Raw genomic sequence first — 27,729 nt, forward strand, 5'->3', positions numbered from 1 at the left:
TCAGTCCAGTTTTCATATACTGTCAATAGTAGACACCTGTGATCTCATAAAGTAACCACCTTGGATTCTGCCTGAAAAAACACAAATAAAAAAAAAAGTTTTACACCGTTCACATACTTATAATGAGAATATTATGTCTTAATTGCTTTTTGTGATAATTTAACCTTTTTAAAGTTATGATTTGGTATTTTTCTCAATACTGAGTTGCCATTCAGTGACAATTTAAATATAGTAAAAAAATATAATTTAATTTATGGTTGGTATATGTTTGCATAAAAATAATCTGAAATTAATTTACTATGAAAAATAATCCCAGAAATTGGTCAAATGGTCAACACACCTCACACATTATGCTACAACAAGCTAAAATAAATAAATAAATAAATAAAAAAATCACACAAAATTAGTGGAAAGTGTGTTCTTTTTAAATCAAGGATACAAAACGTAGGTAGCAAAGTAAGCCACCAACACCTGGGTGTAGTATGTGTCTTTGTATTTGGACAACACAGTCCCCAATGCTTTGGCATCATCCATGTCTTTAGGGATCTTGATTTTCTCCATTTCATCACTAAAGGGCAGAAAGAGAAACATTCATATTTAACCAGAAAACCTTTACTGTGCTGCAATTGTATTTGACCATGCAGGCAAATGGAATTGAGGGCATTTGGTTAAACTGTTATGAGTTTCTTTTCAGAATATAATTTCCCTGAAATGTCAAACACTATCAGGAAGCACCACACATGCAAGAATAAATTAGCAAACAGTGTAGAGGACTTTATGTGCATGCACATGTACAACCATCTTTCTAATCTTCCATCAAATTTCCCAACACTTTCATGAAACACTAAACGTTTTATCAGGATTAAGATTTTCCTAGTCAGAATGTGTCTGTTTGATGCAGCCCTAACATTTCTTATGGCATTCAATGTTTGTATTGAAAGTTCTGCAATCAGGTGGAAATATTTTGTAAAAGAAAAAAAGATGACATTACAATAAAAGCAAACTCTTCTTTTATATACTGATAGAGCCAAAACTATGAGTTCTTACTTCTATTATGAACTTCTTTACCAATTTGCTTTTGCTACTATTAAGACAATAAAAAATGCAGTCAAGTTAATCTATTCCTAAAAGCTGTATTTGTAATTGTACAACCTCCATTTTCAAGTTAGCTACATTTGTGCCAAAAATATGTTTTAACATCCACTGTCTATATCTTTGGTCTATTGTCTACTGAACACGTTTATTGAACATTTGTCATGTCTATGTACTACTACTATCATTTGCATGTCCTGTGAAACAACAGGAGCTAACAACGCTACCAAATGTTGTTTAGGACTTTTCTGACGTCAATAGCAAATGCAAAGTTTTAAGCGTAAGTAAGCTGAAACATCCCAAAGCTATATTCAAATAAGAGTGGACATGCAAAAGATATATTGCTTAATAGACATTGAAGTTTCATATTAAGGCAGGGCTTCAAAATATCATCTTGGGGACCGCAAATGGACCACCTGCTAAAGACTCCTGGTTTAGATAGTTTTTGCAAAAAATTATATTAGTAACACATGTTCTAAGCTATTAATTGAACTTTGGGGTAAGCCAGTGTTTCAACCATCAATATTTGACACAACAGCTGGACTTACACCAGTAAGCACTGATGTTGGCAGACCTTACATCAACCATCCAAACAGCAGTGACTTACTCTGGAAGCTCTGGGAAGTTCTTGTAGACCAGGTACATGACTGATGCAGAGCAGGCAAATATTGACACCAAAATAAGAAGAGACATGCGTGCTGAGCCTCCTTCTCTTTCTTGAGCTGCGATAGGGGGGACAAAAAAAGTTCTTTACTCAATAGTTGTGCATTCAAAGCAGGAAACACTTGCAAAACGTTTTACATCATTTTCTTAAAGCTCTCCTTTGAGAGTGTTGTCAAGGCAGTCTGTACAAACAAGAGCAAACACTTGTATGATCAACACCTCTTTGAATATATATATATATATAGATGATTTTTGTCTAAAGGGGTAAAGTACTCAGCATGTTATCTATCTATAAATAAAATGTAAAAGGTTAATTTCGTCCAAAACAACCATAAATGTTCTAATGGTGGAAAAGTTGCAGTGATTTGGGCAGTTCTCCTATTAAAAAGGAGGCAGGAAATCCACTTATAAACTTCTCATTTACGCTGAACACATAATGTTATCGCTTCAGACCACAGTTTAAAGATATATTATAGAAAATAAACTTGCGCAAAGCGTTGGTACTTTCTTCCCCCCTGCTTTGACTCATTTAGTAATAGAGTAAAGTTCAGTCGGTTACATATTTCACGGCTAAAACAGCTGAACAGTGTAAATCTAACTGCTCTATATTCAAATTTCGAACAGTCTTGTTAATTTGGCCTTTAATTAACAAGTCGTAGATCACGCACTTGGTTCTGTGTTTTATCAGTGAAAAAATATAACTTTACAGAGATAAAATATCGTATTTTTTATATTTTTAGACGGTTAGTAGCTAATAATACTGGGTCATTGTGTACAGTTTGTTTGCTAACTCGCGGCTAATATTAGTTCCTTGTCCTTACATGCTCTAACCCTGTGTTGTTCTGTTTTTTTTTTTTTTTTAAGCCATCGCGTCTTAATGTAGTAATGGCTCACTTGTCTGTACTCCCAAGTACGAATTTACTTTTAAAAAGACCAAACAGAGAAGAGAACAGACCTTTCAAAAGCTGCGAGTCACTGTCGTTAGACTTCACCTCGTCCTGAGTCGGAGACAACCCGTCCATGTCGCTTCTTTCTCTCCTTTTTCTTGCCATTCTTTTGTTTAAAAATGAAAGTGGAATCACAGTAAACCGAAGGGAGAATTAGCTATAACCGGCGAAAGAAACAGCACCGGTGACACAGCCTGCTGACACGCTATAACATAAAGTGACCTTTTACCTCTAGAAATCGCAGCAACTCTTCGCAACAGCGCCCCGTGTGGCTGCACAGGGTATGGTGAGCCGAAGAGAGCTCCTCTTCATTCAAACCATAGACTGTATATAAGAATCATAGCGTTCAAATTACAATGTCAAAAACTACGTTTTTTTTAATAAGTTGACAAACACCATGCACATCTTATTGATGACACAGCACAGGTAACCTCACTAAAAGATTTTTACAGTTGCTATGTTGGTATTTTAAAAAATTATTATCATTGTTCCAATTTTTGGTAAATACAATCCACTATGAACAAAATGGGCAGTGATCATTGCTGCAGCCTTCAACACACTGTTTCACTTAAAGAATTCCTCTTTTAAATTGTTGTATCTATCTGGAAAAAATACACCAGTAAAATTTACAGTAAAGAGTAATTTAGTTCAATACACCATAAATACTTAATATTATTACAAAAAGTAATATTATTCGGGAATAGCAATAAATCAAGTTTATATATTATATTACAAAATAATAGAATATATATCAATCAGCACACACTTGACTTTGCTCAGTACACATTTTGTTTTCCCCAGTGTAGACTATATTTAGGTTATAATGACATACTATTAATAAATTACACAAAAGAAAATTCTAACACATGCAGATGGAAAAATACAAACATTAAGTATGCTGTAAACAGCTAAAAGATGTATTGCTAATAAACCATCATGAATTTATTTTTGCACAAACAACATTAGCTGGGAAAAAAGCTAAGTGATGGGGTGATGGGGACGGTTCAGCATTTAGAAACGTGAGGGTTCCTATGTATTCATATTTTATCTTTCGTTTTATTTGTCTGTTGGTGCACTTGTTCACATATATGATATTAGGGGGTTGATTTTTATTTTTAACAAGAGGGTATTTTTATTTGCTGTTTGTTCTTATGTACAGCACTTTGAAATGTATTTGTTTATATGAAAAGTGCTCTATAAATAAACTCAATTTGAATTTGAATTTTTTGAAATATAGACATCACTGTTTATGTTTCCGCAAAAACAGAAATTTATTGGTAATTTACTTTTATATTTTAAGATTTGTGTGATAAATTACCTAGCTAGTCTCCAGAAAATAAAGCAAATGTCACCCTGTAGGAGGCGCTCTTTTAAGAACGCCTAGGTCCTGAGAATGCGGTCCTGAGAGCGTCTCCGGGCCTGCAGGTACAACCTTCTCACGCTGGTTCATTTGAACTAAGTAAAAAAAACATATATTGAAATAAAAATAAAATATAATTTTAAAAAAGATCTTAGTATCTATATTTATTGACTAATAAAAAATAAATAGGCCAATTTTGCCTTTACTTTCCTTAAGACTACAATTCCCAAAGTGCTTTAGTTGCAACCGGATGTTCGTATAGCACAAATTTGGCGCTGATCTATCCGGGTATTTCATTCACTGCTTCCTTTCGCGCCGGGTAACCGGAGAGCCGTGCGTCCATGTGCGCAGTGACTGGGAACTGATAGACCTTTAATATATTAAACTCTGAGCTGCAAAAAAGTTTAGCGATGGATCCCGAGTCTTTGGTCGAGGCCCTGCGGGGAACAATGGACCCCAATTTGCGGGAGGCCGCGGAGCGACAGCTGAACGAGGTAAAAGTTAGGGACTAGCTGCTCTCGGTGATGTCAGTTGTGGCGCGGTCTCAGGTCGGGCCTCGGCCGTCCACAACAGAAGATGGGGTTATCACGCAGACTGGGTTATGCTGGCTTCAGTTCCGAAGATCAAATTTCATTTATCTTATTTATTATATATGATCATATTAGCCCGTCTTACCACATCAGAATCACAAGTAGAAACCGAGAAACACTTTTATATTAGCGGTGACTCTTGTCATCACTAGCTTCATCATTAGACAGCTGTGTGGCTAATGCTAATCAAGCTAACCTTTCCGTAATGATAACAGCTAGCTTATCTTTTTTTCTTGACCCAAGTAAAACAGTGTTCGAGCTCACATGGGTCAAAAGTTATTACAAAATTTCAAAAACTTTTTACTTGTCTATCAAATAGAGCCTTGTGAAGAAAGAGAAACCTTAATGCGGGTTTGCTAAAGCAGCTGTGCGGTTATATCTGCTAACTAACGTAGCAACTTGTTGGCTGAGTGCTATATGCTACAGCGCTCACGTGTCACTGTGATGAGCCCTTAGCTGTTTCACAACGAACTTTTGCTTTTTATGCGATCGAACTAACCATTTTGTTTAAAATGTAAGTGGTCATTTTTATGGAATACACTCTTAAAAACAAGATATCGGGCTAGCTTGTTCGCACTTCCTTACTTTTCAGCAGCAGTATTTTAAAAATGTCGTCTTAGTTATGACAGTAGAATACTTAACCTGGATTTTTGAAAGACAATGTCATCACTTATTCTTCTTTCTATTCCTATTCTTTTCCAAGTCTAGCCTATTAGCATTCACACCCGTGCCAAACCTTGGTCTTTGTTGAAATAGTATTTACTGTTTTATTTTGTAGCTATAGGGGTGCGGTTAGGCATGTTATTTGTGATAAGACTTGTTTACTGGTCCTTGGGATAGCTAGTTTCATACCATGTTCACATTCTATTATTACATTATTTTCTCCCCACTCCTTTACATATTTGGGATCAGGGAACACTCGTGTAGAGGATTTTAGGCCTGGAATTGTGCCTTTGGGCAAACATATTACCCTATTCGGTAAAAGATAAAACGTTTCTGTGAATAGAAGGCCCCCAAAAATAAAAATAATGATTTTCTGTTTGTTTTTTAAAATCACCTTTGCTTCTAACTGACCTTGTATTAGTTTTTACCAGTCAAGGTTTTCTGAGAATTTAACAGAGAAAACTTCAGAGGCAAGACTTGTTTGTTTGATTATGGGAATGACATTTTGAAATGTTTCTTAGTGAGTTTTTTTTAATGTTTCATCTAAAGGGCTTCATGTGTCTCTCCAGAGTATCTCAATTAATGGAAGTTATGTTGATGACATACCTGTAAACAGGGTGTCAAAACTGTACAGATTCAATAAGTTGGAGATGCTTTTCAATGCCATCTTGAATCAAAACAAACCAAAACTGCACAGTATAATCACAGCATTGAGCTTATCTGTTCTGCCTCACAGAAAACTGTACTAGTAAGACATCATTGTTTTTTTTTCACCCATAGTTACCAAGCTTAACATCCTGTTTAATTTTTGTTTTTAATTCACTCATGGCCTTTTACATATAAAATATATTTTTTCCTTTTATTTAGTTTGAAATTGCAATAAAACAGTAGGGTGGAAAACAATGCATCAAACTCATAAAACCGTAATCATCTGGTTTGCATATCTTGTACTTTACAGTCCCTTTTTTTTATTATTCCACAAGCCGGCGTCCCTTTATGAGTTCTACTAAATCAGTAATTCTGATCATGGAACAACAGTTTAGCATTATTTGGTCAAATAGATAAAGACTTCCCGTTTATTTTTGGCAATGCTCAGGGCGAAGGTTTTCTTACACCCACATTCTGGTGATAGTTCAGTGGAGGGGTACAGCTGAGAGTATTCTCTCCCAGCTGACTGTACTCATTTTAGGTGGTTAAAACAGAAATGCTTCTGGGGGCGTGTGGAGAGCATCTGTAATTTTATGTGCACTTTCTGCTTGGTCAAAAACTCTCTACTGTAAGGTGCCAAGTGGAAATAGATTTATGGCTTAGTTGAACTAGTACAAGACACTTTGTTTTTTTTATTTTTATTTGTATTTCAGCAATATTTATTTTATTGAAACGGGACACAACTTGGTGCTTATTTTGAAAAGTGATCCTAGTTTTCCAGAAAGTAGATTATAATCTACTTATGCACATTTATTTTTTTATTGTACTTTTTTTCTCTCTATGAAAGGAGAACATGAACAACATTTTGTATAGGAATGCAACAAAGTTAACATTTTTAGTAAATAAAAAAAATATTTTTTATTTATAAAATTGCACATTTTTATTTTGAAATGGCCTTTAAAGTTGCTTAGTATGGAACATGGTTGGAATAGCACTATGTATTTACAGTTTTCCTCCTTCTCTGCTTTTATTAACAAAGTTTTTACATGCTGTGTTTAAATTCTGTTTCCAGGGTCACTCTCAGGTAAACTTTGTGTCCACTCTGCTGCGTATCACCATGTCTGAACAACTGGATTTGCCTGTCCGGCAAGCAGGTTAGTCAAAAATATGCTATTTTAAGTTGGGTTACTCTGGTGTAAAGCTGCTCCGTTTGCATCAATGGGCTGGATCACCATTGCCTCAGCGGTGATGCAGACATGTGTGTCAGCAGTCTGACACGTGCCCTCACTTGAGCCCCTGATTCCTGTCCTTGGCACCGAATGAAGCGCAGCTCCGTGCTGCAGATGTGCAGGCAGCTCGCACCTTGGTGCTGCATTCAGAACAGCTGAACAATTTGCAATTGTGATTTAGGTCACAGTCTGTTCTGAAATTGTTGTGCTTCACTTCATTTCACTGGAGACCATATTCTGAGCTCACATAAGGTTTGACGTGTAAAAAAAAAATCCTACTTGGTTGTTTAGACGCAATGATGGATTCAAGGGTCTCCTGGGTTACTTGGGACGTTTATGGGAAATGCAACAGAGGGAGACTTGTTCTGCTGTCTCAGTGATGTTTCATCAGTGACTCAGGTTCTAGTCAGTTTTTCAAAACAGGGAATCACTTGCATTTCAACAAAAGCTTTCAGATTGATTTCAGTTTTATTCCTAACTTCAACTTGGTGCTTAGTTGGGTGATTCAGCCTGATGTCATGATCTGTTCTCTTTGGTTCTGGTGTGTAGGTGTGATTTACCTTAAGAACATGATAACCCAACATTGGAGTGATGGAGACGGTTCAGCCACAGAGACTTCTGTCAATAACATCCCAGAAGAGGACAGGATATTCATTCGAGACAACATAGTGGAGGCCATCATCCATTCCCCAGAGCGCATCAGGTAACCTCAAAATGGTGGAAGGTTTTCAGCAAGAGATTTATGTTCACAACAAACTGATTCCTAAAATCTTCTTGTGTAAAATGACTTTCTTTTTACTTATTAGAGTCCAGTTGACGACGTGTATCCACCACATGATCAAACACGACTATCCCGGCAAATGGACAACCATCGTGGACAAAATCGGCTTCTACCTACAGTCAGACAACAGTGCAGGGTGGTTGGGCATCCTGCTCTGCCTTTACCAGCTTGTCAAAAACTATGAGTATGCTGGTTCTCGTGACTTAAATGCATTTATTTTTCTTGTTAAATGGGACACAGTGTTAACATTCTGCTTGTCCTGAACAGATACAAGAAACCAGAAGAACGTCAGCCTCTTGTGGCCGCCATGCACATCTTCATGCCCATGCTAAAGGATCGCTTCATCCAGCTGCTTCCAGACCACTCCAGCGACTCTGTCCTCATTCAGAAACAGATCTTCAAAATCCTCTACGCCCTCTTCCAGGTCTGAGTTTGACCACTGTTGGCAAAGCACAACTTGTGTTTAATAGGTTTGGTTTGTTCATTAAAATTAGTGTCTTACATTTTTTATACCGTCTTTGAAATGAGCCTGTCTCAATGTCGTGACTCTTTGTTTCCACAGTACAACCTGCCCCTGGAGCTCATTAACAGACAGAACCTGACGGAGTGGATGGAGATCCTCAAGACAGTAGTAGACCGGGATGTACCACCAGTAAGGAGATGATCATCCAGGACTTAGATTTTTTTATTTTATGCAAAGAGGCTTGTTGCATCATTTTATTTTATTTTACTTTTGCAGGATACAATGCAGATTGATGAAGATGAGCGGCCAGAGCTGCCATGGTGGAAATGCAAAAAGTGGGCTCTTCACATCTTGGCCCGACTGTTTGAGAGGTAAGGAAGAAAATTATATTCTGTAGGCTAACCTGGTAAAGTTTAAGCACATTTAACTTTGCCTATAAATTATTATTATTATTCCCTAGATATGGAAGTCCAGGCAACACAACCAAAGAGTATACAGAGTTTGCTGATCTTTTCCTGAAGGAATATGCAGTTGGTGCACAGCAGGTAACTGTTACAAACAGGAGGTTGTTAATGTGGGTTGTGTTTCTCACGTTTGAAACACTAAAAGTTAAATGTTTTGTGTTTTTAGGTGCTGCTGAAAGTCTTATATCAGTACAAAGAAAAGCAGTATGTGGCTCCCAGAGTACTCCAGCAGACACTGAACTACATCAACCAGGGAATAGCACATGCTATGACGTGGAAAAACCTCAAACCACACATCCATGTAAGAATACCTCAGTATGTAATGGTGCCTCGCTTAACAAACCCAGGTCGTTTCAGGGGTGCGATGGATGTCCAAGGGGATTGTTTTGCGAAACACAATTTCAAATCAACTTTTATGGATGCAAAAAATTGAGAAAAATGAAAGACTGTTTTTAGGAAGGTGAAATTTCAGTAAAAAACTTGTGCCAAAGCAGGGAATGATGTAAACTGTTGACCACATTGCCTGCAAAAAAAGTTTAAATTTTATGTGACAAATGTTAGTGTTATCTTGAAAGACATGCTGGGTTTGCAGTGACATTCCATATGTCAGTCATTTGTTCTGTGTTCTTTAGGTGATGCTTTTAATGATGCTCTTCAATTTCAATGTTGGTTGTACTTATTTTTTTCCAGGAAAATGGTTGCTCACTCTTGTCATCTGATGTTTTGGTTCAGATAAAATGTCTTTTTCCCTTTTGTTTTGTGCTTTGACACGAGTTTACAGTTCTGCATTAATTAATCTGTGGTTTTCTTTTTTCAGGGTATTGTTCAGGATGTGGTTTTCCCCCTCATGTGTTACACAGATTCCGATGAGGAGCTGTGGCAGGAGGATCCATACGAGTACATTCGGATGAAGTTTGGTAAGCATTAATTTTTCATTGCTCTAATAAAAGTAAAATATGATGATTAACAACTTGATGTCTCTGTTTTTAGATGTATTTGAGGACTTCATCTCCCCAACAACAGCTGCTCAGACACTGCTTTTTACTGCCTGCAACAAGAGAAAAGAAGTACGTGGAGATTATTTTATGAACTCAGACTTTATTTTTACTTAAATTGTACATCTTTCATACTTGTTTTCTGCCTTGTTGCATTTTCCTATCTCTAAGGAAAATCTGTTGCATCTTGTCTCTTGTCCGTTTAGGTGCTGCAGAAGACTATGGGCTTCTGTTACCAAATTCTTACAGATCCCACCTCTGACCCGAGGAAAAAGGATGGAGCCCTCCACATGATCGGGTCCTTGGCTGAAATTCTGCTGAAGGTAGAAGCAATTTTTAGAAAATTACAGTCTTCACTAAATGTAATCAGTTTTAATAATTAAACTAGACAACAAAACTGTTTTAGTCAAAATATAATAATAAATGTGGGTCCAATATTAAAAAAATGTTTTGTGTTTTTCTAAAAAGATAATTAACTTCCTCCCTTTTTTCTCGCACAGAAAAAGATCTATAAAGACCAGATGGAGTTCATGCTGCAGAATCATGTCTTCCCCCTATTCCGCAGTGAGCTGGGCTACATGAGGGCAAGGGTGAGTGGTGACCACCAGCTCTCAGATTTATGCAACAGCTCCCCCCCAATAAATGGCTTAAAGTACCGCTCTCTGATTTTTATTGGCCTTTTCCACCACAGGCATGCTGGGTACTGCATTATTTCTGTGAGGTGAAGTTTAAAAGCGACCAGAATCTGCAGACCGCTCTTGAACTCACCCGTCTTTGTCTCATCAACGACAACGAAATGCCAGTTAAAGTGGAGGCCGCCATTGCCCTCCAAGTTCTCATCAGCAACCAGGAGAAAGGTGAGGAGCCTGCCCCACCCTAATGTTTATTTACAGTAAACAGTTTCTTTAATGTCAAGTGCAGTTGACTAGTTTCTAATGTGTGTTTTTGTTTATTTTTTGTCCTGTAGCCAAAGAATACATCACCCCCTTCATTCGGCCAGTGATGCAGGCCCTCCTACACATCGTCAGGGAGACGGAGAATGATGACCTCACCAATGTCATACAAAAGATGATCTGCGAATACAGCGAGGAGGTCACTCCGATTGCAGTGGAGATGACGCAGCATTTGGTAAGTAGAGTGGGTGAAGTTGTGCAAAGTGAAAAATACATTCTTGCACGTATCAGTAGATTTCCCATTGATCAACAGTACAGTGACAGAATTGGGCAAAATGTGTATTTTGGCTCTGAGCTAATGATTTAAAAATGAGAAGTAAACATAAGCTGCAGAGTGCCAGTAAATGCTCTTTTCACAAGATGGAAAAATGTTGTAAAAAAATAGATTTCATTCAGAAAGAATGCAGCTCTCTTAATGCATTCCTTTTTAATCCTACCACTCCTTGTTATAGATTTCATTTAAGTCGCTCAGTATTTATGAGCACCTGATCTATCTTTTGGTCTTTGGCAGGCAATGACGTTCAACCAGGTGATTCAGACGGGGCCCGACGAGGAGGGCGGCGATGACAAAGCTGTGACGGCTATGGGGATCCTCAACACCATCGACACATTGCTGAGTGTGGTGGAGGACCACAAAGAGGTGAGCGACGCCATCATAAAAGATGCAGCTACAACAGGCATTCATGCACGGGCTTTCAAGCCGGGCTAATCGCTCATCTTGGTGCCACTTCCTTTTTGTAAAAGCAGCTCTCATCTGCTGCCCAGTTCCTGCCAACACACTTAAGCCACCCACCAGCTCCTGGGAACACACACTCTGTTCTCACCATGTTCAAAATGACTCAGAGACTGAGGCAAATGCCAGAAATAGGGCCGGGGCATACTGCCACCCGGCCGGCTGATTCCTAAGGCTACTTGAGGCTGAGCAAGTATTTGATATGACAGAGCTGTTGTTTTGATTGTAAGGTAGTTGAGGATTTATCTAATATGATTTTCTGCAAGAGTAAATAGGAAAATACTGTTTTTTTTTTGTTTTTTTTTAATGAAGTCTCTATCCTCGCCTTTCTTTTATAGGCCTAAAATGTATTGTTTTTTTTTAATGTACATTGAGTCAAACATTACTTAATCCAAGTATGAAGAGTCAATAGAAATATCATAAAAATTGTGCTATTTTTATTTATTTTTTAAATAATCTCATGGTTTTTAATTGTACAAATGAGTCCTCACACACGTCCTCTTCTGTTGTGACAGATCACTCAGCAACTGGAGGGCATCTGTCTGCAGGTGATCGGCACCGTGCTGCAGCAACACGTTCTGGGTAAGTCCAACCAGTTTTTCCTCGGCGCCACATTCCTCAATTGTTCCGCTTTAGGAGATGAGCTGTTGACAGTAAATACCCAGTTATTTCAAATGTTTGACCTTTTACGTATTTTCAGAATTTTATGAGGAGATCCTGTCGCTGGCTCACAGCCTGACCTGCCAGCAGGTGTCGCCACAGATGTGGCAACTTCTTCCGCTTGTGTATGAAGTCTTCCAGCAGGACGGGTTTGATTACTTCACAGGTGCGTGTCTCGCTTAAGTCGAGGCTGGGAGATTCAGTGTTGTGTTCAGATGCTTAAATGTCTGTTTGCAGTTTGATTTAAAAGAAAGGAAATGTTTCAGTTTACTTTCCCCACAAGATGTTAATCTATGTCCAACTCTGTGTTGCAGACATGATGCCTCTACTTCACAACTACGTCACAGTTGACACAGACACGCTCCTATCGGACACCAAATACCTGGAGATTCTTTATAGCATGTGCAAAAAGGTAAACGGTTCAGTTTTCTTACACCTATGGAAGCTGAAAAAAGCCTGCCCTACTTTTTTTTTTTTTTAATCATTTTCTTGTGATAACAGGATATTGCCGAATATATTGTCCCTCTCTCCCTTTCCCACACTAAGACGCAGAGACTTTACTCGTTTTATACCTTTATTTTGTGGTTAACAAAAAAAAAAAATGCAGAAGAAAACACTTCACGAAAGTTGTTTTTTAGTCTATTTTTTTTTTTCATTATTAGTGGATCTACGCTCCTTAAGCATCTTAATTCCTCGTCATGCACCTTTATTTCCCTAAAACCCCCAGTGACAGAACCCCGAGCCAGCGAGCATTTCTGCATGGTGCGTTCACTGAGCGCTGAACATCCGCAGAAAAACAAAGCAGTTTTATCGGAGAAAATGTCAAACACCAAAAGAATAATTTATAATTTATTGATTTGATGGTGTTGACATTTTTCTCAAAAAACTGCTTTATATAAAGTAAAATAAGTATCGTAGCAGTCTGAATGACTGGGTTAGCTAATGTCGGGAGCTCAGTGAACACACCATGCGGAGATGCTCGTCAGGCCTTGGTCTTTGTCAATCGACCTGTTTGTTCAGGGGTTTTAGGAAAATAAAAAGAGGGGGGCTGGTGCACGAGAATTAACTTAGGTGGTTGAGGAGCGTAGATCCACCAATAAATCAAAAAATGGGCTTAAAAAGCAATTTTTGGAGTGTTTTCTTCTGTTTTTTTGTTGTCTACTATAAAAAAGAATTAAAACAGGTAAAGTCTCATCTTCTCATTCTGTGAAATGGAAAGAGGGACACTACAGTATATTCATCATTAAGTCGTTGTCACAAAAAACGATAAACAAAAAAAAAAAGTAGGGCAGGCTGTTTTTTTACGTCCCTAGACCCCGACTAACATTTCTTAAAAAAATAGGAATCATGTAAAAGTTGCTACTCTTTAGTCTTAATATTTTAAAGAATATAATAAACATAAAAGGAGGACGCTGAAAAAAGTCTTTAAATTGTAAGTGCATGGATCTTTTTAATTTTCATCAATGCATAATAATCTCCAGTGTTTCCAAAAAAAATGTTAGTTTTAGAAATTTTTAAAATTATTTTTTATTTTGATAGTGAAAATTGAAAAAAATATTCATTTTTTTGCTTCTTTAAATATGTCACTAGTTTGATTATATCTTAAAAATATACACATTTAGCATAGCAATGATGATGTGTATCACTGATTTATCATTTTTTATGCTTATTTTTTCTTAAGTGAATAAAAGTTGCTATCCTAACCATTATACATATATCCTTTTCGTCTTTCAATTAAATAAAAGTATGCACACAAAGCTATAAACTGAGGCTTATTGGTCGTTGTACTCAGGTCCTGACGGGTGACCCCGGTGAGGACCCAGAATGCCATGCAGCAAAGCTGTTGGAGGTAATCATTCTCCAGTGCAAAGGTCGCGGCATCGATCAGGTGGGTCCTCTGAAGAAGTTTGCATTTCACACGAGTCGAGAACACGTCAAAGAGACTTGATGGTGAACGTGTCGCTGACCGTTGCAGGTCGTGCCCTTGTTTGTGGCCACGGCTTTGGAGCGTTTGACACGGGAGGTGAAGACCAGCGAGCTGAGGACAATGTGCCTGCAAGTGGCCATCGCTGCGTTATATTACAGCCCGCCTCTCCTCCTCAACACCTTGGAGAACCTGCGCTTTCCCAACAATACAGAGCCCATCACTAACCACTTCATTACCCAGTGGCTAAAGGATGTCGACTGCTTCCTTGGGTGAGATTTCAGTGGCTTCTTTCTTTTATTCCAGTCAGCTAGTTTTTGTTATTTCAGTGTGGTCTGATCTCCGGCTGACTTTTCAATACTTTCTCAGCCTCCACGACAGGAAGATGTGCATTCTGGGACTTTGTGCTCTCATCGACCTTGAGCACAGACCTCAGGCTGTCGGCCAGGTCGCCAACCAGATCCTCCCTGCTGCCATCCTACTTTTCAACGGCCTCAAGAGGGCGTACGCCTGTCGAGCAGAGCACGAGAACGACGACGACGATGAAGACGAAGATGGGGAGGATGAGGACGATGCAGGTGAGTGTCGTAACGGTTTTTGTTCTCCAGGTGAAATCAAGTCGAGCTGATGGTTTAAAAAAAGGACATTTTTCAACTGTTGTAGCTGAACTGGGCAGCGACGAAGATGACATCGACGAGGAAGGTCAGGAGTACCTGGAGATGCTCGCCAAGCAGGCGGGGGAGGATGGAGATGACGATGACTGGGAGGAAGACGATGCAGAGGAGACGGCACTCGAGGGATACACTACAGCAATAGACGATGAAGATAATTTAGTGGACGAATATCAGATCTTTAAAGCTGTTCTACAGAGTAAGCCTTCATTGTGATGATAAAAAGTCTGTTGATCTCCCTGTGGTTCACTGATGGTTCTCCTCTGACATCCAGGCATCCAAACCCGCGACCCAGCCTGGTATCAAGCACTAACGCTGAGCCTGGAGGAGGAGCAGGGCAAACAGCTTCATGACATCGGCACACTTGCAGACCAGAGGCGGGCAGCACATGGTGAGCGGAAGAGAAGATGAAGCTGAATCAAACTTTAGCAATAAAGCACTTTTTTTTCCACTGCATCGTTTGTTTTTTTATGGACTATTTCTATTTAGAATTTTGGTCCAGGAATTCAAACATTTACAGTTGTTGGTGAAACCATTTTGCAAAAAAAAAAGGCAGAAGTACTCTCGCTTCTCCTGCATAACTTCTAATGCCCATAAAAGCAGAACCTTGGAGCTTAACAAAAAAAAAATACCCAGATTCCCCATCAACGGTTGAACTGAGGAAGTTACTTAGATGAGCAGTAAAAATGCCTTTTAGATTGAGCTTTTTGCAGAACATCTGCACCAAAGAGCATGAGTATCCGCAGCATCTCGTTCCTCAAAATTCTACACTTTTGTTAAAAACTTTTGGGTAAAAAATAAAATGCAAACTTGTTAGTTTTCTTTGGAAAACAATACATTTTTAAAGGGGCTGTTAGAGCTGCTCTAGAGCGCCGTCTCCTCACAACAATCTTTTTCTCTTAATTGCAGAGTCCAAGATGATTGAGAAACACGGCGGATACAAGTTCACAGCGCCAGTGGTGCCATCTACGTTCAACTTTGGAGGCTCGGCTCCAGGGATGAATTGAATCATCAGTTCTACTTTTTATTACTCTGTGACTGATTGTAGTGAAGTGTAAAAAAAAAAAAACAAAAAAAAAAAAAACAAAAGCTTGTGTTGTTCCCTTAAGTAGTGGTTCCAGAACTGGTTTTGAAGTCATTTTTCTTTTTCAATCTTTCAAAATGGGGAGAAAAAAAAACAAATCACCAGAAGATTGGGAAAAACACCGAAATGCAACCAGCATCAGGGGGAAATGAAATGATCCAGGACTTTGAGCGGGGATGTGAGGAGGAGCTGTGAGGAGCGGCGTCTTCTGGAGCCTGGAGTATTACGGGATGGCGTGGCAGCAGCTCTTCTGTCTTTCTTCCCACTTAAATCAATTTTTGGGGGGATTAATAGAATCGATAATGGAAGCAAATGTTTCATTATCTCTGTTGTGGCCAAATGGTCGTAATATTATACCTCTGGTAGTGGTGAAATCTATGTTACTTTCTGCATAAACAAACACTCATGTTTATGTACATACAAGCCAAGGTTATTGATATTTTTTCAAGTAGCCTTGAAGGAAACAAAAATTAATAAATTGAGGCATTTGTAAGGTATCAACCGCTGTATTCATATGTAGCATATTGGATAATTCATAGCGCTATGTGATGCCTGATCTCTGTAAATTAATGAACTAGCACTTTCATATTGTTCAGGTCTCCTAGCCTTCTGTACCAGACTGCATTTTTTTTAAATTGAAGACTATTTAAAATGAAAACAGCTGTAACTTTGTTACTTTGCAGGTGAACCCTGACACATCGGGTTCAAAAGCATCTCGTTTTGCAGGATGAATCGGCGGGCAAACTCCACAATATCACGAGAAATCGTTTTGCTCTTCAGTATGATTACAGGACAAGTGTTTGTTAGCACTGAAAGTGCAAGTGGATGCATCATCAAAGCATGTACAATTGGACTTATTATGAAGGCCTCAAGCTTATGGTTGGTGTATGGATGAACCATCTATGTATACAACATATTAAACATAAAAAGCTACAGGAATTCTGTTTTTTTGTGACTATTCCTTTCAAATTGTGTTGAATCTTCAGTGGAGAAATGGTTCTACCAGAGGGGAGTGTTCGGATGCTTTTGTCTTAATTCAAATGATATTCATACATTATTTTTTTTGTCGCTTCTGGACATTTCCTTCAAGGCAAAGACGATGGATTTGTAACTGCTAATAGGAAGTCATTGTTTGTTCATCTATTGTTTATGATGCTCACTTTTTGTTTTTGTTGTTCTTAAAAGTGATCTGTCTCAAATGCCGTCTTCACATTTTCATAAAATCCTGTTTGTACTTCTGCAAGCAAGTATTACAACTTATGAAAATGACTAGGATTTATCTGTATGTGGTCTGATCCTTTCTATTCACAACACCCATTTGACTTGAGGAAATCCTTGCATTTCATTGCTCGATCACGTGGAGTTTATTCTAAAAAGTAGATGCATCAAAACCTAGAAAAGATGCACACATTGGTTACCTGCAAAGTATTGAAGATTTGATAGGAACAAAATTAATTTTCAGTTTCAACTTCATGAGTAAAAACTTTTCTGTCTTCATTTGGAAATCAAAATAAAAAAGCTGACTATAATTTGAGGAAACATATCATAGATATTCCACATAACACATATTGTTTTAGTTCAACCACTTCACAGGTAAGTAGGACAAAAGTAAAAAGTGTTCATCGTTTGCGTTACCTTCAGGGATTGATTTGTTTCTAGCATAGATTGTGAAAAATACACAACAAAGCAAAAATACTTCAAACTTATTACAGATATAAATGCATTGATTAAAAAAAATAGAAAACAAAACACACTTATGTCACATTTGATTTATGAAATGAGACTAGAAGGCTGGAAATGATAACAGCAGAGTCCATTACAAATGACAGGATCAAAAATACTTATTTCTACGTTTTATTATTGTTGTTTTTATTTCATTTAAAACATTACTTTAGTCATTTTTGCAATCCTTAAAGGATCTTGTGTTGATGATTTCCTAATTTTTGTCAATATTTGGACTAATAATGAGGGGGGCAAAGCTTTTTGATGGCCCCCTTTAGCTCCGCCCCTGGTTCCCTCCCATAGAAATGTGCAGCTTCCACTCAACTTAAGTCACTCCAGAAAATATTTTATTTATCTAATAGGGCTATAGTTCAATGGAGCAATAAAGTGAATGGGAAAAAAAGGTAAAAGCACTAATAATCACAAAAACTGGATTTTTAGTGACTTTAGAGCACGGTGGAAGAAGTATTATGAGTTGTTACTAACTAGATTCATCATTAATTACAACATTTATGACTATATAATGATAATATATATATATATATATCGATATAGTTTGTAAAGATTCTGTTAATTCCTAAATGTCATCTGCCTTCTGCACAATAAACTCTATCATTGTGGGTCCTGTCAAAAGAGGAAGGCGGTAAATCAGTTTCCCTCTTCTTCTCTGTGGGTCGCAGCAGTCTGAGCTGGTCTGAGGAGCGACCAGCTGAAAGGAAACTCCAGGAGGAACACGATGTGGCTCCGAGAGGATCTCCTCAAGTCCATCTGGCACGCCTTCACAGCCCTGGACGTGGATCATCGAGGGAAAGTGTCCAAGTCTCAGCTAAAGGCCAGTTTTGCTTCAGCTTCTAGTTGTTTCCATTGTCATTTCTAGTTCCTAAAAATGTCTCTTTGGAGCTGGTGATGTAGTTTGAGCTCATGTATAACGTTTTATTTTTACAGTTATGCTTAATCATGTTCTTTTCAGTTACACAATTAGTTAATAAATATTATTTTCTGAAGTAATATTTGTCCTTGTTGAATGTTGACATCATTAAAGTTAGCAGGAAATTTTATGTTGTTTTTAAAGAATTTTCAAAATTAAAGCTTGCCGGCTTTGGCAAAGTGTAGACTGTATCCTCATCTGTTCTATCAGCTCTAATATAGCAAAAAATAAAATAAAGTAAAGTAAACTAAACTAAAACAGTGTGAGGGTATTTCTGGAAAATTAGCCATGTTTACTTGTGATTTTATTAGTTGTTTCTTTGTTTTGATCAGACTTGTCCTGTAACTTGTACATAGCAAAGTATATACAAAATTTTTTTTATATCCTATCAACAATTATCCCCAGTGATCGGACTAATCTTGAAGTATTTAAACTTCTTTTATAGGATGTTTTTGAATTGATTAGAAATTGGTTACAGATAACGGACACATACAAAATTAACAGAAAAATAGTCCCCACATTTTATCAATAATGTTATTAATTCTTCATCGTTCAGACTGTAATGTTCCAGCACCTGGCGCATCTGTGTGAGCAGGAAGTTTATGAAAATCCTGTTATTAGCTTGAGCAGGAAGTATGACACAGTCTAGATTTATTGTTTTTTACGTGTTATCTTTAATTGTTTAATATTGAAACTGTTATTTTTACTGTTTTAAGGTGCCATAAAAATTAATAAAATTAGTTTCTTTTCAAAAGATTTACAAAATATTGACAACTCAAACTTGTGGCTAATGTTGTTGGAAACTTACAGTTAAGGAACTCAAAATCTTAAACTAAACTCTAAAACCTTAAGGTCCACAAATGTATAAAGTTTTTTTCTGTTACGAGAAAAGCTCGGATGGAGATGAAACTATAAACAGGTTTTTCAATAAATATTAAGTTATTAGCTGTGTGCAATATCAGTGCATATTTAAAAAAGGCTAAAAGCTGAAGCAAGAGTTCGTTGTTCAGCAACATGAGTTCAGAATAAAATATGCAAACCAGCTAGAAGAGGCTTGAAAAAGGTTATAAAACTCTTAAAAGAAACTTGTTTGAATTGTTTAAAAATGAGTTTAGAGCTATATGAATGTTTGCCACCAGGACTGTTACAACACAACGTATGAAAGCTCAGAAGTGGCTGAAAAGAGGTTTTACTCTGATAACCTGTCATGCAAATGTGCTAAAGCTGAAGTTAACAGAGCGTAGCCTTTGACCTTTGCAATGTCACACAACTGAGCAGTAAAATGCAAATAGAAGTGGAGATTAATATCACAAAACACCGGAGAGACTTTTAGTCTGAAAGGGAGGGTCAAGAACTGAAATATGATTTACATCACACCCAAAGCTAAAAATAAAGCTCTCCTTACTCGTATTCTGAGATACATTGTGTGTGTGTGAACCCTTTATTGTGGTTTGAGTGCATAATTTGTCTAATTCTCATGTTATGGTGATTAGGTGCTGTCTTACAACCTCTGCACGGTGATGAAGATCCCCCATGACCCTGTGACCTTTGAGGAGCATTTCAAAGACGACGGCAAAGGGCCTCTGTCCAGTGACGGCTACATGCCGTACCTGAACAGGTTCATTCTGGACAAGGTGAGGGCAAGGACTTTAATCTGCTGCCAAAATTGTTTTTCATGAGCACTTTTTTCTGAAATTCCACTATGTTCATGCTCAGTATTGAAGTCTAGAAAACAAATAAACTGTGTTGCAGTATTTTGTGTGAGAACTGCATATTAAGATTAAAGTTAATTAAAATCAAGTCATAACAAGCATAAAGACTAAGTAGCGAGGCATTATTTTTCTATTAAGTCAAATATTTAATAGAAGTTTAGGTTAAAAAGATAATTTTATGATTTTTTTAAAGAAATATCTTCTGATCTGAAGCTATGTGGTTGATTTAAACAAGAAAAAAACACTAAACTAAATTGGAAGTCTGTCACTAACACTAATTTAAAGTAGCAGTCACTTTCTTCAAATCAAGGTGACCAATCATTGACTCTACACTAAGAGAAACATTGATTTTTTAATGTAGTATTTCATTTATGCAATATTTGTCACATCAAAAACATTTTTCAGCATCCACACAAACGTGTGTCTAAGTTTTACAGAATTAACTTCCATTGGTTATCATCAAGCTGCTTTAGCTTCACTTGGTGCTCTTGAGCTTGTTTTCCTCCTGTGGCCTCTGACTTGAATTCCGATTAGGCCTTTTAATCCCATCAGGTTTGCCTCTCACATCCTGCAGACTTTTGTCAAAAGAGACGAACACCCTCCCCCTGTTAAGCACTTGTAAACACACAGCTCTGGTGCTGCTGACCTGTGCAGCCTTGACGGTCAGTGAATGTTGGGATTTTTTTGTTTCTCACAGGTGCAGGAGGATTTCGATGTAACTGAGTTCCACCGGATGTGCTGGACGTTATGTTACAAGAAAAAAATGCACTCCCCGCATCTGTCCATTTCTGAAAGTGATGCTTTTAAAGTGTGGTGCATTTTCAATTTCCTGTCTGAAGACAAATATCCACTAACCATCATCATTGAAGAGGTGAGGCTGTTTAAAACACTGCAGATTGTGCTTTTTTATGCTCATCAGTGCATAAAATCTAAACAAGATGGTATCAGACAGAGTTTTTTTTTATTATTTTATTTTATTTATTGTTGTTTTACTGCAAAAAAAACTAAGTTTAATTCTTTGATTTAGCAACTTTATGCAATTTTTTTATTTATTTAGATTTTTGGCAATAAAAAGTTTGTCTTTCAGTTTTTGACATTGGCACCAAAAATTAGTAAATTTGCATGATATGAAAAAACACAAAAAATAGGTTTCTACAAATCTTTCAATTGATAGTCAAACTAAGTGCCAAAAAATTGTTCATGATGCTTCCTCCACCGTGCCTCACAGTAAGAATACAGGGGTGTTCTCAGTAGTTTTAAGTTGTTTTAAATTTTTATTTAATTTCTATCAAATTGAATGAATCTCATTTGTTGTGATTTAAGCAGACATGTAAACAACAAGTGTTAGAATATTTGACCTCTGGAGCTTTTTCATTTCTGGTCTGATCACTCTTCCATGAAGAGCATTTCAATGTTTTATTTTTCACATCCTAAAATTTGTTTTGGTATTTGGTATTAACTCCCCAGGTACACAGAAGCTTATCATGCATTTGACCACATTTTATTTTTTATTTTTTAGAGCTTAAGTCCTAAGACTTTCTACACTAACTAGCTTGTTTGTCGCTACAGTTTGTACGTTTTTTCTTAAGAACAAAGGAGAACCCTCAAAGCTCTCACTTTAAATCACATATATTCATTCTCAATAACGTTCTTTTAGGTTTTCAGCTTAATAGGAAGCTAATAGCACAAATTTATAGCATCATTTCAAAATCTTATAAGTCCTCTCTTTGACTTCAGTCTTAAAACATTTATTCTTTCAACCCATATCTTGAGTTATTTATGTTAGGATATATTTTTTGGTCACTTTTTAGAGCTAATTTGAACCCATTTTTTTTTCCTTTTTTTTTTTTTTTTTCTTATTTAAAAATAACCACAAAAATCTTTTTTTAGCCTCAGAGTTGGGCTTAAAACAACCCAACTTGTGTTATTTTCAAATATAAAGTTTTCAGTTTGTTCTATTTGATCTATTGCTTAATTATATTCAATAAATCATTATCCCGTTAGATCCAGTATTTCCTGCGAAAGCTAACAGAGGCGATGGGGATTGGGTGGGATGCTGAGAAGTTTGATGAGTACAAATCAAAGCTCACTTCAAAGAGCTGCCTGAGCGCCTGGGACACCATCAACCTGGTGGGGATGACGTACTTCTGCATGGAGGTGAACCCGCAGACTCTCTCCATGGGTATCAACCATGTCTTCACTGAACTCATACTGGACGTGCTCAAGCAGGTCAGGCATATAGAGTTAGTACTTTCTACTTAACATATGAGAAAACAACAAATATATTTACTTTATGAACTTGTTAAAATACTTTGTTTTGATGCTGGCTAACATTCCGGATTGTTAGCCAGAGCATTTCTAATAGTTTCAAATAACCGTTTCTTCTAATTCACTGATGATTCATGTTGAATTAAGAAGGTGTTCTGGTGATGATGACTCTGTTGGTACTAATGTCTTTTTTTAAGGGCTACATGGTGAAGAAAGGCCACAAAAGGAAGAACTGGTCGGAGCGCTGGTTTGTGCTTCGACCCACCGCACTGTCTTATTATGAATCTGAGGATCTGCTGGAGAAGAAAGGAGAAATTGTTCTGGACCAGAGCTGCTGTGTGGAGGTAAGCATGTTTGGGGAGTTCATCCAACTCCTTTATTTTAAAAGAAATATACCTGTAGTAATGTACTCAAAATTGATGGATGCTTTTTTAACATTTAACATGAAGGCTCTGCATGACAAAGACGGGAAGAAATGTCTTTTTATCATCAAGTGTGCTGACAAAAGCTTTGAAATCCGTGCGCCGGATAAGAAGAAGAGGCAGGAGTGGATTCAAGGTGCCTAAGGAATCTGCTTTAGCTCTGCAATGTCTGAATCTTCTGCTTAAAGTCAGTCTCTTGTCACCTTCTTCCATGTCAGCTGTGCAGTCGTGCATCCAGCTGTGCAGGATGGGGCTGTCGTCTCCTCACCGCGAGGCCCGGCTGAGGCGCCGGGAGGCGCGGCAGAGACAGCACGCCGAAGAGGAGGAGCTGGCAGAGAGGATGAAGGAGCTCCAGGCAGCCAATGAACGCAAACAGAGAGAACTGGAGGACATGAGGATGGTTAGTTGATAAGATTTACTAAAACTAAACAATCATTATTCTGACTTTTCATAGAAAGCAAAAGAAAAGTAACTTTAGATTATTGTTATGTCATATATCAAACTATCATCAACGATGATGCTCAAACAAAGAATCAACAGAAAAATTCAAATGGTTTCGCTTTCTGGAAGTTTTTTATACATAAATGGTAATTTTTTTTTTTTTATACAGTTACTATGTGATTCAAAGGATGTTTGCCTGTTTTTACAGATTGCAAATTCTGTGCACAGATACAGTTAATTAAAACAGTCAGAGCAAAAAGAGAAGTAAAACTCCATGCAAACACAGTTCATATCAGGCAAGGCCACCTGTTTCTACTAAAAGACGAGCTGCTTAAACTTGATTTTCAAGATCTACATCAGATCGATGCTCCTCTTTCGCTTCTCCTTTTACTCTGACAGCTGCTTTAACTCTGCAAACATACAGTTCCTAAAATGTCATTGAAAACTCACTCTGGCATGCATGACCATTGTAAGCCTAATGTTGTTTTTGAAGTGCTTTTATGCAGATTAGTGACAAATCTTGACCTCTTTTACAGAAAATGGAGGAGGCTGCAGCCAAAGCAGCACAAGAGGAACTCCAGAGGAAGAAGACGGAGTTGGACCTGCAGGATCGCTACAGGCTGGACCTGGAAAGAGAGAAAATGGTGACGTCTGTTCTCCACTTCCTATGGTGACTCATCGTCTTGGTTTAATGTTTAGTTTCTGATGAAGTCACAGTTATCCAAAAATATAAACACCATGATATTCAACTGTTTTTGTCCAAGTGGGAGATGAATTGCTTCACAGGTGGCCACAATAGTTTATGGAATAGACCCATTTAGCATCACTTTAACAGGTGAAAGAGAACAATGATCAGGATGCATCTGATGTTCTGCTTTCAGCCTTTTTGTGACGGGTGTGTGGTGACTATTTCAGGTGCGCCAGCAGATGGAGGAGCAGATGGCTCAGAAGTCCAGCGAGCTGGAGCAGTATCTGCAGCGCGTCCGAGAGCTGGAGGACATGTACCACCTGCTGGAGGAGGCCTTAGAGGACGAGAGGCAGGCCAAGCAGGATGAAGAGGCCATGAGAAAGCTCCAGTCCAGGTCTCACGAACACATGTGCAAAACCATGAATCATTATAGGCCTTGAGTTGAAATATTATAGGCCAGACCTGCTCTATTCTTTTTATTTCATTGACGAACTTTGAAATTATAAACTTTTCATATATATTAATTGAGAAAAAGGAATTTAGGTTTGAAAATTGGGTGCTAAACATTTATTTTAGTAGATATTATTTTATTAGAATTTCTAATTTCCCTTCTTTCTGTCTTAAGGTGATTTTGTCTGTTAGGTCTTGCTGACTGACTAGGGTGCAGTGAATGTGTTTTGCTGCCCTCTGCTGGTTGTCTGCACATATGACCTCACACCCAGTTCCACCATTTCTGAATACTATCCTTAGAAAAAAGTTATTTTTACATATAAAAAAAAAAATTAATACTATTACTACTTTACTTTACTTACTATTAGGACTTTGAAATATTTGAGAGAAATGCTTCAAAGGGGAAATAAAAGCATTTAGGTATATTTTAAGCTGTGTTCAAAATTTTAGAATAAATAAAGACACTTTTTTTTTCTCCCGTAAAAAAACAGTTTTTATATTCACACATTGCATATATTTTCTGTGGCATACTTTTTTCTCCTGTCTTTTTTTACTTAAACTTGATGGCATTAAACACACTAAACTGATTTATTACTGGAAATTTGAATGATGGTCAACAATTTCTGTAAAAAAAGTGGCTTAAAACATTAAGTTTTGTTTCTGCTGACTAAAGTAGATTAAATGAGACACACTCTAATTAGTTATATGAATATACTGTATTACATACTTGTTAGTAGCATGTGGACCTCCACATTTCTGACAGATACTGGAATGTGGAGGTCATTTTGGAGGAACATCCACCAACAATAAGTTGAGAAGAATTTCCAGCCTGCTCAAGTTTTCTCTTCACATTTTCCTTGATTTGTTCCTCAGTATTTTTATATTTTCTGCTTGTTTGTTTATCTTTGATATTTTTATGTTCTTTCAGGCACAACAAACCATAATACTAACCCACTCATGTTTTTGTGGTAAAATGGTGTTTGTTCTAAAAATTTGAACCAAGAAGTTTCATTTCAATTTTAATTATTATTCAAGTTTTTGGCTTTTCTACAATATTGTTTGCAAACTAAAATTATATTAAATTGTAGTAAAAGAAGTCATAGAGTCTGCGTGGTCACCGACAGGCTGCTGGAGGAGGAGGCAGCGAAGCGGGCAGAGCTGGAGCAGCTCCACCTGCTGCAGCAGAAGGAGCTGTTTCAGACAGAGGCGGAGAAGAAGGAGCTGATTGCTGAGCAGCAAGCTAAGGAGAGAGACCTGGAGGCGGCCGCAGAGCAGCTGCAGAGACTGGAGAAGGAGCGGCAAGACGTGCTGGAGCAGTATGAGGTCAGAGCATCCGCCAGGAGCATCACATGTGGGTTTACGTTTCCTGAGTGACAAAATGGTTGTTTTTCATTTTCAAACCTTATTCTAAATACACATTTAATCATAAATTTGAATCCAAGCTACATTTTTACCTCTTCTTTTGATTGAAGTAGTACTGACATCAAGTGAAAAAGTAATAAATTCCAACTTGCAAAAACAAAACTACTTTTTCATTTGTAGCACATCTACCTTGGTGTATAAGTTCTACTTTTTATGACTGATAAACTAGTAACAGATGAAGATTTTAGACCACAATGTCAAGGGATAAAAAAGAGGAAATCTCTTTATTGCATCTTTCATTGTCAAAATGTATTTAAGTGGGTTAAAATATGCAGCTGAAGGTTGTCTCATTTATTTTTTTTTGTTCTGCTGCACAGGAGATGTCGAAGAAGCTTGAGCGAGCATCTACCAAGACAAAGACGTGGAAAGACAAGGTGGCAAAGCACGAGGGTCTGGTGCGCCTCATCCAGCCAGGTAACAGGAACAACAGCAGTTTGGAAATTTGATGCAATCCAACTCTAAAAGTTTGAGGTCAGATTTATTTTTTTAAATGAAGATGTGAAACCAGACAAAATTGGAAATCTATTTTTGATTTCCTCAGTATTTCCAGTGTGTAGGTCAGAAAAGTTCCCCTTAAATTTCATTCAACTATCTGTCATGTGTCCCTTTAGGCCACAAAGAACCTCAGAGGATGACTAACTGGGGTCCAGCGTCGTTCACCGACGCCGAGCTGGAGATGAGGAAGAAGTTCTGGCAGCAGCGTAAGGCGCAGGAAGCTCAGACTCAGTGAACACGTGGACGGAGGATTTCTTTGATTATTAACCCCTTGTCACTAATTCACAATGTACCAATAAATCTACTTAATTTAGCACCACCTTGAAAAGAAAACATATTAAAGAATATTTTATTGTAAATAAAGTCAGGCATGAAGGGGTTAAAATGTACCACAGTAGCTGTGGTGGTAAAATAAATCATCTTTATTAACGTAATGAGCAACATGAACATCAAAGGACTGATTTTTTTATAAGTTACTTTGTACATTTGGTACATAAAATTTGTTATTTTTTAATTTTGAAAGAAGACTTTGTTTTAAATAAATGCTTGTCCATCATCTGATGGCAGTTAAATATGCTGTTGTTGCCTGCTGCTTTTCTGTTACACTTTTAGCCTTTTAAGAAAAGAAAAGAATCAGTCAGACCTCTCCTTCTCAGCATCTGAGACAAAAACGGGCGAAAACATAATGTAAAGCATTTAACCTGCAGTTACTCATCCACTGTGTTGTTAACGGATGATGCATTAAATGACTTTGAAACTATTTTTTTAACACTACTACCGTCCCAAGCATTTTGATGAACCGAAATGACTTAACTTTTTAAGATTTACCTTACTTACCTTACTATGTCTCAGACATGACAAATACATCATAGTTTTCTGCTTCAAAAGGATACATTTTTATGCTTAAAAAGCTTATTTTGTTTTTAACCAGCATCTCTTATCTTCTGAATGCAACCATCAATGTCTGTAAAGAAAAAAAGTTGATTCTAAAAGAAATTAGCTGGGTTTTTTTTTCTAAAATAGTTATGACTTTATAATTTCTATTTCTAAATTCTTCCATAATGCACCCCTGTCTCTATAATACTTTATTTCATCACTTTGGTTTTTACTTATTTTTAAGATTTCGTTCCCGTTCAGGCATCAATATCTCACTCCTTTCTGAATATTTGTAGTTTTGTTAAAAAATAAAAGTGGTTAGAGTAAAAACACGCTTTTTGGACTTCAGACTAGAGCTTTGGGACTTGTAAACAATGTTTTATTT

The 27,729-nt window shown here is 37.4% G+C and overlaps 3 protein-coding genes across 3 annotated transcripts in view; 2 read left to right on the top strand and 1 right to left on the bottom strand.

Moving 5' to 3' along the window:
• Window positions 1-2,910, bottom strand: part of tmem41b (transmembrane protein 41B) — a 7,901-nt gene extending 4,991 nt beyond the window's left edge. Inside the window, exons 1-3 of the mRNA XM_024296050.1 lie at window positions 2,711-2,910; window positions 1,700-1,814; window positions 440-568 (exon numbers count right to left, since the gene is read on the bottom strand). Coding sequence (XP_024151818.1) covers window positions 440-568; window positions 1,700-1,814; window positions 2,711-2,807 — 341 coding nt within the window. The 5' untranslated portion in view covers window positions 2,808-2,910. The remainder of the gene's footprint in view (window positions 1-439; window positions 569-1,699; window positions 1,815-2,710) is intronic.
• A 1,399-nt stretch (window positions 2,911-4,309) lies between these two features.
• On the top strand, window positions 4,310-16,859 carry ipo7 (importin 7). Its single transcript, XM_024295400.2, has 25 exons — window positions 4,310-4,556; window positions 7,036-7,117; window positions 7,742-7,895; window positions 7,999-8,157; window positions 8,241-8,397; window positions 8,536-8,625; window positions 8,713-8,807; window positions 8,897-8,981; window positions 9,067-9,201; window positions 9,718-9,817; window positions 9,891-9,967; window positions 10,102-10,218; window positions 10,396-10,485; window positions 10,587-10,752; window positions 10,863-11,023; window positions 11,360-11,488; window positions 12,097-12,163; window positions 12,282-12,407; window positions 12,556-12,653; window positions 14,034-14,129; window positions 14,217-14,437; window positions 14,535-14,743; window positions 14,829-15,035; window positions 15,111-15,227; window positions 15,746-16,859. The coding sequence occupies exons 1-25, from the start codon at window positions 4,473-4,475 to the stop codon at window positions 15,841-15,843; spliced, it is 3,120 nt and encodes a 1,039-aa protein (XP_024151168.1). The 5' UTR covers window positions 4,310-4,472; the 3' UTR covers window positions 15,844-16,859.
• Window positions 16,860-18,293: 1,434 nt separating this feature from the next.
• Window positions 18,294-27,040, top strand: swap70a (switching B cell complex subunit SWAP70a). Its single transcript, XM_024295399.2, has 12 exons — window positions 18,294-18,474; window positions 20,064-20,204; window positions 20,980-21,153; window positions 22,287-22,511; window positions 22,748-22,894; window positions 23,000-23,108; window positions 23,191-23,372; window positions 23,950-24,057; window positions 24,329-24,495; window positions 25,676-25,874; window positions 26,291-26,387; window positions 26,585-27,040. The coding sequence occupies exons 1-12, from the start codon at window positions 18,379-18,381 to the stop codon at window positions 26,701-26,703; spliced, it is 1,764 nt and encodes a 587-aa protein (XP_024151167.1). The 5' UTR covers window positions 18,294-18,378; the 3' UTR covers window positions 26,704-27,040.
• The last annotated feature ends 689 nt before the right edge of the window (window positions 27,041-27,729 follow it).

The sequence above is a fragment of the Oryzias melastigma genome, linkage group LG3, assembly GCF_002922805.2.
Source record: "Oryzias melastigma strain HK-1 linkage group LG3, ASM292280v2, whole genome shotgun sequence".
Lineage (NCBI taxonomy): Eukaryota > Metazoa > Chordata > Actinopteri > Beloniformes > Adrianichthyidae > Oryzias > Oryzias melastigma.

Bases quoted from the DNA above. Each gene is read 5' to 3' on its own strand.
- ipo7 (XM_024295400.2), top strand. From the start codon at position 4,473: ATGGATCCCGAGTCTTTGGTCGAGGCCCTGCGGGGAACAATGGACCCC. The intron at 8,626-8,712 runs GTAAGGAGATGA...TTACTTTTGCAG, and splicing joins TAGACCGGGATGTACCACCA to GATACAATGCAGATTGATGA. The intron at 15,228-15,745 runs GTGAGCGGAAGA...TCTTAATTGCAG, and splicing joins CCAGAGGCGGGCAGCACATG to AGTCCAAGATGATTGAGAAA.
- swap70a (XM_024295399.2), top strand. From the start codon at position 18,379: ATGTGGCTCCGAGAGGATCTCCTCAAGTCCATCTGGCACGCCTTCACA. The intron at 22,895-22,999 runs GTAAGCATGTTT...TTTAACATGAAG, and splicing joins ACCAGAGCTGCTGTGTGGAG to GCTCTGCATGACAAAGACGG. The intron at 24,058-24,328 runs GTGACGTCTGTT...TGACTATTTCAG, and splicing joins ACCTGGAAAGAGAGAAAATG to GTGCGCCAGCAGATGGAGGA.